The sequence below is a fragment of the Euwallacea fornicatus genome, chromosome 14, assembly GCF_040115645.1.
Source record: "Euwallacea fornicatus isolate EFF26 chromosome 14, ASM4011564v1, whole genome shotgun sequence".
NCBI lineage: Eukaryota > Metazoa > Arthropoda > Insecta > Coleoptera > Curculionidae > Euwallacea > Euwallacea fornicatus.
Genome location: NC_089554.1, coordinates 1,777,008 through 1,793,279, shown reverse-complemented (window position 1 = coordinate 1,793,279; position 16,272 = coordinate 1,777,008). Strand labels below are relative to the sequence as shown.

Sequence of the window (16,272 nt, the reverse complement as noted above, 5' to 3'; positions counted from 1 at the left end):
AGTTCCCAAGAAAGAACCGTAAATAATCTGAATAAAGGTTTCTTTGCTTCTGCGTGTCAATTTTACAAGCTAAACATAATAAAGCAAAAGCCAAGAGGTAAAACAACAAACTTTAGCCAATAATCGGTCGACAAAACACCCTCTCCAAGCAAGGGATTTACTGTGCATCAACAGCAGTTTACTCCACGTCATCTTAAACATAACCTATGAAAACATGGACAAAACTCAAGCACTTATCTGGAAACTACGCATGCAAAGGAAAACTTTGAAACTAGTTTTACCTGTTTGGAATGTCACCAGGATCGGTCTAGTACCGTTTTTACCAAGTTTTAAGACGCGTTTACCCCGATTTCGGAAGTTAAAGAAAGTTGTAAGAAGTTGGCGGAAAAAAAGAGGTAGATATCCGCGATTAAAAAGTTTTCAGACACCGGACTCGAGTCCTTGGAAGCGGCAGTGCCAAGTTATCCAGTTCGTATGAGAACTACCCCTGCCTAAGCAAATGTCAGCATAATCTTGAAGGATATGACACACATATTGTATTTAAAAACTCAATTTATTTATTGCAACAATCGCAATAAAGTTGCTAATTCTCTTGCGATGTCGACTGTGGAGTCACATCACTAAGTCTATGAAAAGGTATTAGGGGTAGGTCAAGGGAGAACAAGCCGAACTGGCAACAAAGGCCGTGAGCGGCATCCAATATGGGGTTGAAAGTTGTGAAACAAATTTTGTAGTGTGCGCAGCGCTCTCCAAAATCAATAATATACAAACTTACAAGTATATTTCATTCTTATTCGTAAAGCGGGCACTCGCCAAGTTGTATTGGGAATTAATGAGCTGTTGTGCAGAGTTTTTTGGGCGGGCAGGAGTTTAACCTGCGTAATTTTTAATGATTTCCATCTATGCCTTATTAGAAGTTCTTGAAACATTAGCGGGGCAGTCTTGTAGCTAATATTTCTTTAATATAAGAATAAAATTATCATTGCGCTTTTAGGTAGAGATGTGTCATTGATTGGTTTTTAAGTAAGAGAGAGAATGAAGTCCACAAAGGATAGAAATTTGGTTAAATAAAGACGAAGATGCGCAATTTCATGTTCAATAAAACTGTTTGGGAAAACTTCAAGTAGTTTCTCACGGCGATAGTAAATAAATGTTGGTGATACTCTTTTCAAAATGCTTCAAAATTATCCAAATTATGGAGAAGAAACTAGATATATTCAAAGCATTTTTTCAATGGAATATAATCAGAAATAGGTATATAATGAATATTATTTGCATATTTGCTAATGGAGCCAAGTTGTCGACGCTGATGTTCGCTAGTTTTATCGAAATGCAGTTGAAAAACGTACACTGATGGGCAATGATCGATACACAATAAAAATACATCCTTCCAGCATAAACCCGAAATATTTAATTGCAAGACAGGTGGACGTCTCGAAACTGAACATCTTTGTGTTATATGTAGCGTAATTTCTTTGAGAAGCAGTAAAGTGATTTGAGAAAGATTCAAATGCACGTCGCAACATATTTCGTCGTTTATGTTCGATGAAAGTGTTCATTCAAAATCTTCCTTGTAATTAAGATATCATTGATGTACGCATAATTAGGACCATTGTAATTCGATAACAAGTTCCAGATCACAAATCTCGAATATGTGGTGAAAGATACCTTCCAAAAACTCTGAGAATTGAGCGCTTTACAATGACCGTAAGAACGGCAGGTAACATTTCGCTTCGAAAAGATGGAATGTCCATTTCTCTGCTTGACAGATTATGAATGCATAAATAAATCATTTCGTGAAGAGGTTCTTTAGTAGATTTGAATTTGTCTGGTGCCAGATAATGAGTCTTTGCGATTACAAATTTTGTTTATGCATTTATATGAAGTAAAAAAGACTACATTCAATAGCGAAAAAGCACAACAAGCAACAGTATTACAATAGCAGTAAATTGGGCCTTTTCTTCCGTACCATTCGTATGACGCAACTTAAGAATATCTTCAAAATAACGTCTTCACATATTTATATTTCTAATCAAAATAGCGAAGAAATTCTTTTATCGAAGAAAATAAAATAAAAAAGAAGTTAAATACCGATCTGCAAGCTTGGAATTTTCATGTTTCACAGATATGACCAAAAACAGTTGCCAGTAAATACCCGTATCTCATTGTCTGTCACCCAATTAACTATTTAATCTAAAAAATAAACATTGACCATTACGTAGCGTCAAATCTACCTGTAAAATACATTACCTACATCTCACGAGTCATTAATTTGATTCAGTGTAATATTCAGCAAAGTAGATCCAAAGTATACAGGGATTTCTAAACTGCATATTAAAGTATGACTGCTGGACACGAATAAGTTAACTTTGTGTCCTGGAAGCACTGCTCTCATTTCATAACAGCAAAAAGATCAAAAGCTCCGTCCTGTTTAAGGCAGACAGAAGAGCAATCCTGGTTTGTTGTTATCCAATTTAAATAAACCTATTTTTGTATTACAAATAATGAATATTTATTAGTAAACAACTAAATATGATGTAAGTATCTAAAGAAGAAAATACTAACCATATAGCTGCACAAAAACAGCAACCTTTCAAAAATGAAATCATTACTCTATTACTCTCTCAATAGTGATTAATTAATTATCAGATAATTCAACATCAAAAGACCCCACCATTTAAATATACTTACGTAGATATTGAATAAGATTTTATATAATAAAAAAATTAAAATGGGATCAAAACCTCAGAGCAAGCTAAAAATGAAGTTTACTTACAAAAAAACAAAAATTCACAATATTCTATGACTAATGCATATCTTATTTAATTTTCTTTAGCTGTATGTTGTAGATGCAGGGTTAAAAATTAAACAGACTATGTTAATAAAATATTACATAGCTTTTCAGTATAAAATACCTACTTACATCAGTATAAATACCTTACCCCCAGAAAGAGCACCCTATGTACTAAGTTTTAGAAATTACTTGCGAAAGTTTCCCTTAAAATATGACAGATTGTTGTTTCACTATCCTCAACAATTATAAGATTAACAATGGCATTTTACAATTGTTCTTTTGGAATTACTCTTCAGAGGGCTTTTTAATATCTCTATAGTAATTAAGGTACCATTTCAAAATGAGAGGCAAAGGTAGCTGCTGAATACTCGCTCGCATGTATTCAGTATAAGGACTTTGGAACACCCGTAAATCGTCAGTGGCTACTTTCAGTTGTTCTTCAAAATCGCTGTTGCTGCTGCTGCTCGATTCTAGAGAAAAAAAAATTTAATTAATCTTAATATCTCAATAGCGAAATATTGTTCACCCATGTTTATGTGAACTTTCTATAGTCTTGAAGAGTTCTATCAAATATTAAAGCTGCCGCCAAAGCTTTTTAATGGCGGTTTTCAAATAGCATGAACAATGATCGCATTTGATTGATTAGTTGCTGCCATTCTTTAAACAAAAGTTGAGACAAAACCCGACAAAAAGTATCACAAAATTGAGAATAAAATAAAAATAAATGAAATCTTAACTAACCCATCAAATGATGCTGTTCGATCCTTCTGCACTTAGGCATGTTCGCATTAGTATGTGTACCTCTTTTATAACGTTTTTCCGACGAATAATCTTCATCACAGCTGGAAATTGTTTCTAACTTCATATTTTCATCGTCGGATGACGATTGAACCTCGACTATTTCGTCGCCTAGACCACTGTCAAATTTCTCGCGTTGTTGAACCCTTCTCCTTCGCGGGGAACAACTTGTGCCCGGCTGGGGATCTTGCGGTTCAAAATCTCTTTGGCTAATAAGAACAAGACGTTAAACATTGTATGGCATCAAAATTCTTATGATAATATGATATTTCTATCAAGAATAGAAAAGTAGATATTTATATAATGTAATTATGTTTGGTCAAGATTTTAATATGGTTAATATACAAAAAAAAAACTAGTTGTGTTGTAGAATCTAGTGGCGTAGTTCGTTTGTTTTCTACACCATATTGTTTAACTGTTAGGTATTTATTCACATTAAGGTCCTATGGAAATTGAGAAATTATAGCTTTGACATGAGTTATATCTAAAGTTTGGAAAATAATGTTAAATTCTAAAAAGATTAAACATATTTCTAAATATCACCAATATTTTTGAAGTCAGATGGAACAAAAATTAATATATAATCACTGAAACTAACAAAATAAAACACTATAAAAAAAACTTACTGGGCTGCAGTTGTTATAACTCCTCCTTCAACCTTGTCGCCAATCCGACTCGACCATTCCAAATCGTTTTCCCCTGGTGGTGCAGAACTATCTTCCTCTACTCTAGCTTCTTCCAGATGTCTCCCCTCCAATTCCTGAGTTATAGCATCATTTAAATAGTCAACGACCGTTTCCTCAATGTCTCTAACTTGAGCTAATCTTGCGTTTATCAGATCATCAATATCATTGGCTTCTATATCACTGTTACCTTGAAGATCATCATTCTCTGAATTGTGTTCTATGACGGCTCTGACTTCATGACATGAGGGCTCATTTGACTCTCTAGATAAATTTTTAGGAATTTATATAATTAATTATGTATTTATAAATGTAAAGTGTAATGATATAATAAACAGAAGTAAATGATAAACTTAGAGCTCACCGACTATTAGAATTTCTGTGATCATCAACCTCCATTGCAGAAGCAGAGCACAATCTATTTCTGTTATTGTCACTATCCTCGCCTCTACTTGTATCCCCTTGAAAAGCCGATATTACTTATAACCACAAAAACATCTATTGGAATTATCCAAATGATTAAACAAAAATAATATATTGAAATTACCTGATTCGCCGCGGTTCATTCCCATACCCATAAAAAACCGGAAGATTCCATCACTTTCCCCACTTCTAAATAAAGCTCTCCCCGTATGTCTTCTTTCTCCGCCTGAAAACCAACAATAGTCAACATTTACTGATTAAAGTGACTGATATAAAATCATTAATAGACCACAACAGACACAATTGAAGAAAAAAAATATTCCAATGTGATTAGCTAAACTAAATTTGTGAAAAATTTAATTAAAACAATACTATCCTCATACCTACTCTCCCTACGCGATTTTCATCATCAGAACTCTCCACAATTGCTTCATCAAAAAGAGGTACCACCATCCGCCTTAACGCCCTCTTTTTCCGGATTTGAGATTTAGACACACTCTTTTTTGCAGGTGGATGTTCTTTTTCAATATTGTGTCTGAGAATATTACGAACTACAGAGCGACACAAGACCTGCAGGGACAAGGGTTCAATATCGACTGTAAAATATTGACATGGTTTAATTGGTTGCATATCTAGTTGGTGTGTTACACTTACTTGGCTTAATGAAGTCTTGCCATCCCTCCGGAGGTATTATTAAAGAGGCAAAGGAAACTGGCAACAAAGATCTTAATCTCCATTGACTTTCAGATATTCTACAAAACAATTTCTACCTTAAAGACTAATTACTGAAGTTTTATTAACTTTAGCATCAAGGTAGTTTTAATGGAACATAAGAATTTGGCTGAGACCCTGGCTCATTTTCAATATTTTATTAGCTTAAGTTATCAAACCCAACTTCATTAAAAGTGGTAAGTATCTATTACATTAATAAGGTGCCTTACAGAAACATAAAAAATTAGATATCCTGTTAATAGAAACAAAACACACCATATAATATTTAAAAAATACCTTTTGATTTGCAGAAGTTGGTCATTTATTGGCATAACCAATATGCCTCCAATCTTCAATAAATTTTTCATGTAAGATTCATACTCTTCTGGACAGGCAGCACCACAATAAATTCGATCATACAGGTTGGAACATTCAGTGCTCAGACATAAGCAATTTCCTGAAAATACTATTCTCTGACTAACTGAATGTTTGAGTATTCTTAATACAAACAATAAGTTATGCTCACTAATATTATTTTTTGATTCCCTATCAATCTCTGAAGTCTCTACCATAGAGACATGACTCACTCCATACAGTGTACTTAGTTTAACATGATATACAAGATGAACTACTGAGTTCTAACTCAATGTAGTTAAAACATTGATATTTCAACTTTTATTGTACATTCTATAATTGAGACAAGGAATCATAACCAAAGAAAAAATGTTTTAGAAGCGCCCTGTGTTTCAAAATTAACAAAGTTAAATATGAAACAATTATACCATAAATTTTCATTGCAAAATCAAACCTATGAATGTAGAATTAATTTTTATCTATCCCTTACTGTCTTGCCAGTAAGACATAAATTTATCAAAAAGCACTAACAGAAGTATATCAGTTAAATTCGATGAATAGTTCAACTTTACCTTGAATAAACTTAGGTTCACAAAAATCAAATTCATCTACTGCCCCCGAATATTTCTTGAAATCCTCCAGCTTTTTGTTAGCATACTCAATAACATCTTCATGTAATTCTATCCCATGATTAATACCATTTGATCCCAAAATTAAGCCCACCATTGTGCTGAAGTACCCAGTTCCTGAACCAAGATTTAGAAATGATATTCCTGAAGTTAAGTTAAGCCCCTCCATAACTTCTGAGTAGATACAAGGGGCCGAAATATGCAAATTGCCACTCTTCCATGCTAGATCTTTGTAAGCAGTTCCTCTGGCTTCTGGTAGAAAGTATTCAGCTCTGTCTACTGCTCGAAATATTCTCTCAGTTTGTGAGCTTTTAATGTAATCTGCTTCTAGGAGATTATCAATCAATTCATCATTGTTACTCCCTGAACTTACTGCGCCTCCCATTATTCAGTGTTAACTAGTATCTGGAGTTAGATTAATTATTAAAAACTATTAATAAATGATCACTTTGTTTACAAGTGCAACGCTGTAGCGGAAAAGTAAAAATAAATTTATCTTACCTACTGGCCAATCACAACGACAACATTACTCTATGGCCCAGAATATACTTAGGCAAGGATTCAAATCTACTGAATATGCGACTTATTTTTTATAAGTAAATAGAGATCTGCAATATTACAACTGTAGACTCAAAATTTGGAGATAAAGTGACGAAGAAATTAATTTAACACAGAAATCTCGTTAAATTAAGCTTTAAAACTACAAGAGAAAAATCCAAAAACACCAAGACGCCATTAAAATGTATAACATAAACCAGCTGTTTACAGTTTTTCTGTTTTCTTTTTTTGGGTTCGATGTTGCCGATTTCCACTAGTGAAAGTTCTTTCACGATTGTCCCTCTCTACGTCTATGATACAAACAGAGTGAATACATGAATTTTCAAATTTCACTAATGAAGGACACAACGTCGCCACGGGCAATCACAAAGAGGGCGCAGTGCACTTCCGTCACATTCACACGTTCCTTTGTTTTTTATTAATTGACAGGAAAATTTACAAAATGTCTTACAATCATCACGAAATGGCCTTTAAATACAAAAAAGTTTGCAGCATATTTCAAATGAATTTTTAAACTAATTCCCTAATTTATGCTTTGCAGTATCTTACAAATTCATATTTTACTGTAACGAAAAATGAAAAATGTCAACGACACATTGCGGAAAGTAGAACTCATTTTGTTTTCTTACTTCAGGTGCAGTTGGCTTTATGATATGCGTTTTCTTTAGAGCGACAAATTAAAAAATCAAATTGCGATTTTCATTTTAAAATTAATATTCGATTTGATTTTCTGAAGGCGGGAGATTTGTAGCGGATCTGCACCTTTCCCCGCTCCCTCCCAACCTCCGTTAACTATGCGCTGATAAAAATAGCAATGTTTCGTTTTACGGCATGTTAGTTCCCAACGTGATATGAAACCTTTCTCTCTTTATCGGAATTGGTTTATGAAACAAGGACAGAACATACGTTGATTGTTTGGGGTTCGTCCTTCCGTGCAAACAGAAATTTCTCTATGATAGAGGAGTCCGTCTTGGAATGAAACTGTTTGTGTATTAAAAATTAGTTTTTTTAATTAAATAAACTGAATTTAAGCATTCAAAGGGTGAGTATAGTTTAATTAGTGTTTCCCAACATTACCACAATTAATTGAATTCTCCATTGAGAGTGAGAGCCGCGAAATTTCCGAAAGTTCACAGAGGTTCAGCCTATGGCCATTACATACTGGGTTTCAGAGCGATATTTTTAATATTTTTTAATTTAAAAATATTCTAGATAATATATTAACGCAACAAGTTCAGAACTTTATCAATTGCATTACGCAGACATATAAATCAAAATTTCTTCTCATGAAAAATTTATTATGATCTCGAAAACCACAAATGATGATTCTGCCCTCCTAATAGTAATTGGCAATCAGGGTTTGTATATTACTATTTACTACTCTATGTTTAGTTGCAGATATGTCAGCCAACGTATCTCCTGAATATTCCAGCTCCATGGCGCCCAGAGAAAGTCCGAATTTACAGCTAAACCAAACAACTCAAATTATTATCGAAAATAGTTTAGATGACATAACAATATCCAAGTGCGATAAAAGTTCTTCTATGTCCCTGAAGTCGCAAGTTCTGCCATTGGTTTACATCAAAAATAATAATAATAAATTACCTATTGCCATTAATCCCACCAAACGACCAAGGAGTGGGAATTTTGTTATTTCATCTGCACCACCAACTCTCATAACCAGTAGATCTACAACTGTAACTACAATTTCCAGAAGTTCTGCTCCAAATATTTTCATTGCAGGAAGAGGCAGGTCTTTAGTGCTGCCCAAACAGCCAATCACTATAATGCCTCAAGGCTCCAAAGTCGGAACTTATGTTACAATGTTAAAACCTGTATCTAAGCAAACTGATATTCAGATTTCTGTACAGCCAGAGAGTTCAGATCAACATCTGGAGCCTGTGAGAGAATTTAAATCTACTTATGTACCACAGAATCAAAATGCAATTAAGTTACACTCGGACTCAGCTACAACACAACCTCAAAAGTTCATACTAACTGGTCCATTGCCGAAACTCCCAAAAGGTAAACTAATAAGTCCAATGCCCAGACTTCAAACAAGCAGGCCACCAATCACAGCTACTACAGATTGTGTACAATCAGCTAAGTTTACAGTGCTGCCATTTCCAGTACCACCCTTACCACAAAAGAATCAAGTTTCAACAGCTGGGCAGAAAATGATTAATTTTCAAATATCCGATGGGAAAATTTTTTCTCATATGGCTACACCTGTCACCATTATGGGTGATAATAAAATTGCCCCTCTAGAACCATTCACCACTTTGGTACCTCAAAACTTTTGTGAAAAATCACAGCTTAGAATATCAGATAACTTATCAAGTTTAGTATCTGAAAAAAATGATATTAGTTCCAAAAGCTATGAATTGTCCATTGCTGACGATGAATCATTAAGTAACCAAAGTGAACCAAAACTGGTGGTGTCTTCTGCTGATAGCAATTCATCCACAGAAAACAATGCAAATGTTAACCGACAGCCACCAAAATTTTCACATGCTGTATCTATATTGAAGAAAAATGTGAGCAGTGTGTTTGCAGACACAAAGAAAGTAGACTCAACTAATAACAATGGCATTCAAAATATTGTAGGAGATAATGATATTACCATAATTAAACCGAGCACAGGAGCTCAAGAAAAGGTTACTGTCACAATACCGGATGAAGCACTTAAGAAACCAGAACGAGAGAAAAGTAGAAGAAAATCCCAATTTCACTTCAGAAAAGACTTTGATGACATTGAAGTTAGTTTTCCTGATGAGGATTGTAAGGCATCATTATCTCTGGAAAATGCTATTTCTGAAGAAATTCCAGAAATAAAAGAAGAGGACTTAAATTTTGAGGAAAAGTCAGACATTTTGCCAGACAATATTAACATAAAATCTGAGGTAAATTTTGAAGATAGTAAAGAAGAAAATTCTGAGACACCATTGATTGACCCAAAAACAATTCTAAATATTGAACCATCTTCTGAGATTGATGCAGCAAAACTCCTACAGTGGGATGATAATATTGGCAACTTGCCAGGTAGTAATTTAAAATTCTTTATGAATGAATTTGGGATACTTGAGTTTCTGACTGAAGAAGATCACCAAAAGCTATTGGATAAAAAATATAAAAAAGCAAAAATGAAAGAAAATCTGGAGCGTGAAGTACAGTGCACTGAATGTGGTTGTTATGGGATTAGGGCTGACTTTGTAGATGGTAATTGTTGTAGCATGGATTGTCAGTCAGCACATAAGACTAAATCTGCAAAATATAAAGAGCATTTGGAAACAAATGGTAAGTCAATTTATAGTCCTAACTATCTATATAAGCAGGTAAGTACTCCAAGGCCAGAATGACGATTTTTTGATTCAATACTACTGTATAGTTTAATTCTTAAGTTATCTAATTATAAACAGCATTTAAATAATATATATATTTTAATTGTCTACAGTTGGTATAGTCTCAGCAACAACTAGAGCTCCCATTAAGCGCAGATTTCCCATAAAAAGTAAATCAGACAATGACATTAAACACGAACCACGGCATGAGCTAAGAAACACTGATCGTGGCAGTGCGGATGAGGAAACCTCTAATGACGCCTCCCAAGATAAATTCTCATACCCATGGGAATGCAAAAAAAAAGGATTTTCCTGGTCCAAATATTTAATGCACATTGGTGCTAAAGCAGCTCCAGTGAAATTGTTTAAAGACCCTTTTCCATATACACGCAACCTTTTCAAACCTGGAATGAAGATGGAAGGAGTAGACCCTCAACATCCCTCCTATTTCTGTGTCCTAACTGTGATGGATGTTATAGGTTACAGACTTAGATTACATTTTGATGGGTTCGTATTTTCAACTATTTAATAAGCAAGACGTTTAATGTGAATTTTTGCAGATACTCGGAGAATTACGACTTTTGGACTTACGCTGACAGTTCAGATTTATTTCCTATGGGTTGGTGTGAAAAATACAACCACACATTGCGCACTCCTCCTAGTTATACTGAGGAAACATTCAATTGGTTGCAGTATTTGAGAGTGACGAAAAGTACCGCTGCACCTAAGCATTTATTTGTTAACCGTTCAGGACAAGTAAGTTTACCACTATAAGATTCTGCTTTGTTAAATACACGAACATATTTATGCATATTAGGCAATTTGCCCCAATGGTTTCCGAATTGGAATGAAATTAGAAGCTGTTGATAAAAAGAACTACTCGCTAATTTGTGTCGCCACTGTTAGAGACATGATGTACAATAGAATATTGGTCCATTTTGATGGTTGGGATGATATTTATGACTATTGGGCTGAACCGACGTCGCCTTATATCCATCCAGTTGGTTGGTGTGATCGGTACGGCCACGACTTAACTCCTCCAAGTGGTAAGCAAATTAGATTTTGAATAATTTTTATACGTAGTATTACAGTATGTAGTATATTATTGTGCGTCATTTTGGTAACACTAGTACTTCTATCTTAAACCTAAGTCTGTTGATTAACATAATTGATATGGTTTCTTCATGAAACTAGTCTTGAAGGAATAAACAATATTAGTTCAGGTGAGTTATTTTGCATTTTGTTTCGTTTTTTTCAGATTATGCCACTCCTGAGACGTTTACGTGGGAGGCATACTTGAAAGAGACAAAGTCAGTAGCTGCACCTGTAAGAGCTTTCAAACAGCGTCCTATTTGTGGTTTTAAACGAGGAATGAGACTGGAATGTGTTGATAAAAGGGTAAGGTGCAGATATACAGGATGGTAAAAATTTTTATACTCACTATTGGTATCTTGGAAATCGCAAAAGATAGGAGGTTGATTAAACTAGAAAACATGTGTTAAACTTGGGGCTTAGTCAATATCCGGAAACAGTGTTTCTAATTGATTTAAATTTTCCGAGATATTGGGAAAAACTAAAAAATTCCAAAATTTAATTTTCTAAATAAATCGAAAACTAAAGATTTTTTTTTAATTGTCACCCAAAGGTTAACAGTTTTTTGCGGCTCTTGGCGTGTGCGATTTTTTAAATGCAGACCTGGATAAATTTTGTCATATATAGAAAGTGTTCATGAAGAACTGTTCAGCGATATATCGCATTATAACATTTTCTAGCGTTTTGGTGTAAAAGAGATGCATCATCAGAATTTTTTTATAAATGTAAACAACATTTTATTGCAAATGTGAACATTAACGAGTAAATGACATATTTAAAGCCTTACAATAATTATACGTCTTAATTTAACATATGTTCAAAATATCCACCACTTTTCCTGATACAATGATTTGTTTGTAAATTAATTTCATCTACTGCTTTTTATATAGTTAGTCTTGAAATGGTTTCGAAGACATTTTCAATTTTTTAACGCAAATGATGTACATTTTCGGTTGGAATTGCATACACAACGTTTTTCACATAGCCCCATCAAAAATAATCCAACGGTACTAAGCAGGGTGATCTTGGTCCCAAATAAATATAATATAATAAAACCTTGTGTTTTCTAATAATTTTCCTTGCAGTAGAATCACGAATATCCTATAATCTTCGGCAATGTGTTGCCTAGAAGTTTTTGGATTGTTTGCGAATAATGCCAACACATGGATTCATAATGTTTTGAATCTACCAGTGAAAGTTAAGTTCCTTGAAACTTAGCAAACATGGTTCAGTGAGGTTGCTGTCTTTCTAGATAGATATTTTCATAATAATATTTTGAACACATGTTAAATTCAGAAATTTATTATTTTAAGACTTTGAATTTGTCATTTACTCGTTAATGTTCCCATTTGCAATAAAATTTTGTTCGCAATTCATAAAAAAATTCTTATAATGGATCTCTTTTACACCGAAACGCTAGAAAATATTATCATGCGATATATTATTGAAAAGCTCTTGATTTGCATTTTCAAAATATGCCAAAATTTACCCAGGTCCGCATTTAAAAATGTTAAGTTGAGGTTATTATCTCGAAAACTAAACCAACTATAAAAAATTTTTAAATCGCACGCGGCAAGAGCCGAAAAAACAATAAAACTTTTGTATGACACATTTTTTGAAAAATCTATAATTTTAGATTTATTTAGAAAATTAAAATTTGACATTTTTCAGTTTTTTTTCCAATATCTCGAAAAATAAGAAAAAATTAGCCACACTCTTTAAATATTGACTAAATCCCAAGTTTGACACATTTTCTCTAATTTAATCAATTTCCTATCTTTTACGATTTCCAAGATACCAACGGTGAGCATTGGAATTTGTACCACCCTGTAAACATGTAAATAATAAAGGACTTTAATATGCTGGTAATACAATTTATAGGTTCCTCATCTAATTCGAGTAGCCACAGTAGATGATGTAAAAGACCATCAAATAAGAATCCATTTTGATGGATGGCCTGACCGTTATAGCTATTGGGTAGACGATGATAGTCCGGATATACATCCTATTGGATGGTGCCAAAAGACAGGACATCCATTGGAACCTCCTCTAAGTAAATTTATACTTAAAAATAAGTTTTACCTTATTTGTGAAAACAGGATAATAGTCTTGATTTTAAAAATTATGTTGGAATGAAATAACAACAAAAAAATGCGGAAATAACTAGTTTAGAATTTTTTTTTTTTCGCTTTTGTGAAGTAACTATTTCGCGCACTGTTATTTTGGAAGGCATGAAGATATTTTTACCTTTAAGTTGTTTAATATTTTGCACCAACGTACCAACAAATGCATCGGTAAAAATCTTCGTTTTTCATTCACCAAAGTAGTATTTCGTATATTGTGGGCACAAATAACAATTTTAGCTCACGCTCACTTTCTTGCAGCTCCTGATGATGTTTTCCATTTCCTGGATTGTCCGACAGTAGGATGTAGAGGCGAGGGTCATATATATGGAATGAGATTTTCTAGACATTCGACACAGGAGACTTGTCCGTATGCAGAACCAAACATTGATTGCGATAAAACGTTACCAGATAGACTATTGAGCCCCAATAGAAGTCCTGAGGCGAAAGAACCGATTTCTAGGCAGCCCAGAGCGTAAATGTCCATATTTTTTTATACAGTGCTTTCATTTAAAAAAAAAAGATGCTACCAGAAAAACCTTTAAATTGATAAAAGAAATACGTCGTTTTAAATGTGACGTATTTTTATGTGATCATGTGATCTAACCTGCATTTGTTAACTCTTCTCTCTCAAACATTGCTAAATTCAACCCTTGTTGCTGTCCAGTATCTATACAAAAGAAAAACATCTGTTTGTCATGACAAGTCAGACTTTGTAATAAGTGGATATAGCATATGACTTATTTAGGGCATCTCGTTTTGAAATGAAGACACTTATGTATTGTGTATATCTCGGGTTTTTAAACAGAATCCTCTATTCCTTACAGAAAACCAAAGATGGGAAGGCCGCCGAAGTGGCGGAAAGATCTGACAAGGCATGAAGGTGAAAAAAACCAAGAGCCCCCGGAAAAAAAACCGAGGAAACGACTTATTAAACACCTTCAAAAGGAAGACCACGAAGCCAAGTCCGAACACTCAACTCAGGCAGTAGAAGAAAACGCCCGTTCATTCATTGAAAAATCGAAAATTTTACCAGCCGAACATGAGTCTTGGAAAAGGCATTCAACATTTTTGAAAGAATTTGTAAGCTGTAATACACCAGGCAGTCCGTTAAATTGGTCAAAACACGAAGTGCACGAATTCGTAACGTCTATTCCAGGCTGTGATATGAATGGGAGTAATTTTAGTGATCACGAAATAGACGGTGAAGCGTTTTTACAATTAAGCCAAAACGATTTATTGCATATTATGAGTTTCAAAATGGGGCCCGCAGTTAAATTGTACAACACCATTGTACTGTTACGGGACCGATATTGTGATAAAAAGAGAAAGCAATAAGTCAATTCGATTATTTAGATAGTTGAGGTAAAATCATTTCAGGGAAATTCCCTTCTAACAATAAGTCTTTATTGTGTCCGGAAGGGAAGGAATCTAAGCAACTTGAAACCGACTTGATTAATTAAGAACTTCTTCAATTCTTCAAGAAAATTGTTATAGTGACAATAAGGCCGGTATATGGATGATTACTTTTTACTTTCAGTTTGTTGTTATTCGCAAACTTTCTACACTACATGCTTCCAACGACATTTTCTATGTTGGATGAAAATAAACTGCTCACAAAAATAGTTGAAACTTTCTTTATATATAAGTATTATTTAGACATAAATCTCAATGTCTAATAACATTCATAATTTGTCCAATTAAAATTATCAAACTAGTCGTTCCATTTTTCATCACTTCGTCCCAGATAGGAACACTTCCATTGCTAAATAGCGCTGTTCTTACCACATTATGTCCAATATATCGTTGATTTTTTTCTCTTAAAACTAAAATTCATTCATCTGATTCATACTGTGCAAAATGACATTCACCCGATAACCAACAACCAGCCCATTCAATTCTCCAATTGAATTTCAAATGTTCATAAGTCCATACTCTTAACAAAATTTTATGGTCAAGCTGGAGATAACGACGAGCGGCACGCCATGGAATATTTATATCGCGTTGATAAAGTGGATTTATGATGTGTCGCTTGAAATTCTTTTACTTGGGCTAAAAGTTCTTTTTGTAGTTCCGCTTAAATTTTCAAAGTTCCATTAAGGGTGGCTCAAGAGACATGTTGCTTTTTTTGCTAATTTTTTTATAAAAATAACTGAAATTTCTCTCGTAATTGTTGAAGATCTCACATTTCGGGAGACCAAAATTAAAAAGGAAACCAAATACATTTCGAGATATTATCCAGACCCCTTGATGATGTTTTTTTAGTTTATGCAGTCGTGCGAACACCATTAGTGTAAATATAACCGTTATGCAATAAATTAAGATCTCCTAGATATAGCCAAATAAAATAAAATATCATTAATTTATTTTAATTGTCATGTCAAGCATGTACTGAGATGTCGACCAAAGTTACTAGATGACCTTACATTTTTTTGGATGACAAAAAATGTGCCGTTTCAATTATTCTTGTGAGCAGTTTATGTTTAACTGTATACATTGATATTATCATTTTTTAAAGTCTTTTGACGATTTTTTTTAAATATAATTCTTCCGTTTAGTTAAGATTATTATTTTTTTAGGAACGACCTTATATGGTCTTGATATATAGTGCGGTTATAAATAAACGCCCCCCGTTTGGTTTTTTGATCCATGTAATGAGGGGCTTTATTTACGATCGCTCTATATATACAACAGATTGATTTTTTTATCGCACGTAATATAATACTACATAATTACTAGCCAGCAGCGTTTTATTTTTATAAATGC

At 33.8% G+C, this 16,272-nt stretch overlaps 2 protein-coding genes across 8 annotated transcripts; one reads left to right on the top strand and one right to left on the bottom strand.

Annotated features, from left to right (window-relative positions):
• Positions 1-2,487: 2,487 nt before the first annotated feature.
• LOC136343255 (protein-L-isoaspartate O-methyltransferase domain-containing protein 2-like) lies at positions 2,488-7,260 on the bottom strand. Of its 5 annotated transcripts, none has more exons than XM_066289855.1 (10): positions 6,894-7,260; positions 6,336-6,797; positions 5,707-5,875; positions 5,353-5,450; positions 5,082-5,294; positions 4,823-4,924; positions 4,640-4,754; positions 4,219-4,539; positions 3,536-3,801; positions 2,488-3,264 (listed from the first exon to the last, which is right to left on the bottom strand). In XM_066289855.1, the coding sequence occupies exons 2-10, from the start codon at positions 6,775-6,777 to the stop codon at positions 3,080-3,082; spliced, it is 1,911 nt and encodes a 636-aa protein (XP_066145952.1). In that variant the 5' UTR covers positions 6,778-6,797; positions 6,894-7,260; the 3' UTR covers positions 2,488-3,079. The 5 variants fall into 5 exon arrangements, with proteins under 5 accessions (XP_066145952.1, XP_066145956.1, XP_066145954.1 ...); XM_066289859.1 differs by having other exon boundaries at positions 3,596-3,801; positions 6,894-7,259; XM_066289857.1 differs by having other exon boundaries at positions 5,707-5,866; positions 6,894-7,259.
• Positions 7,261-7,854: 594 nt separating this feature from the next.
• Positions 7,855-16,244, top strand: l(3)mbt (lethal (3) malignant brain tumor). Of its 3 annotated transcripts, XM_066289846.1 has the most exons (10): positions 7,855-7,992; positions 8,343-8,975; positions 9,081-10,247; positions 10,405-10,798; positions 10,852-11,047; positions 11,109-11,337; positions 11,550-11,689; positions 13,265-13,436; positions 13,768-13,981; positions 14,334-16,244. In XM_066289846.1, exons 2-10 carry the CDS (start codon positions 8,351-8,353, stop codon positions 14,842-14,844), a joined length of 3,648 nt encoding a protein of 1,215 aa, XP_066145943.1. In that variant the 5' UTR covers positions 7,855-7,992; positions 8,343-8,350; the 3' UTR covers positions 14,845-16,244. The 3 variants fall into 3 exon arrangements, with proteins under 3 accessions (XP_066145943.1, XP_066145941.1, XP_066145942.1); XM_066289844.1 differs by having other exon boundaries at positions 8,343-10,247; XM_066289845.1 differs by lacking the exon at positions 7,855-7,992 and adding an exon at positions 8,053-8,292 and having other exon boundaries at positions 8,343-10,247.
• The last annotated feature ends 28 nt before the right edge of the window (positions 16,245-16,272 follow it).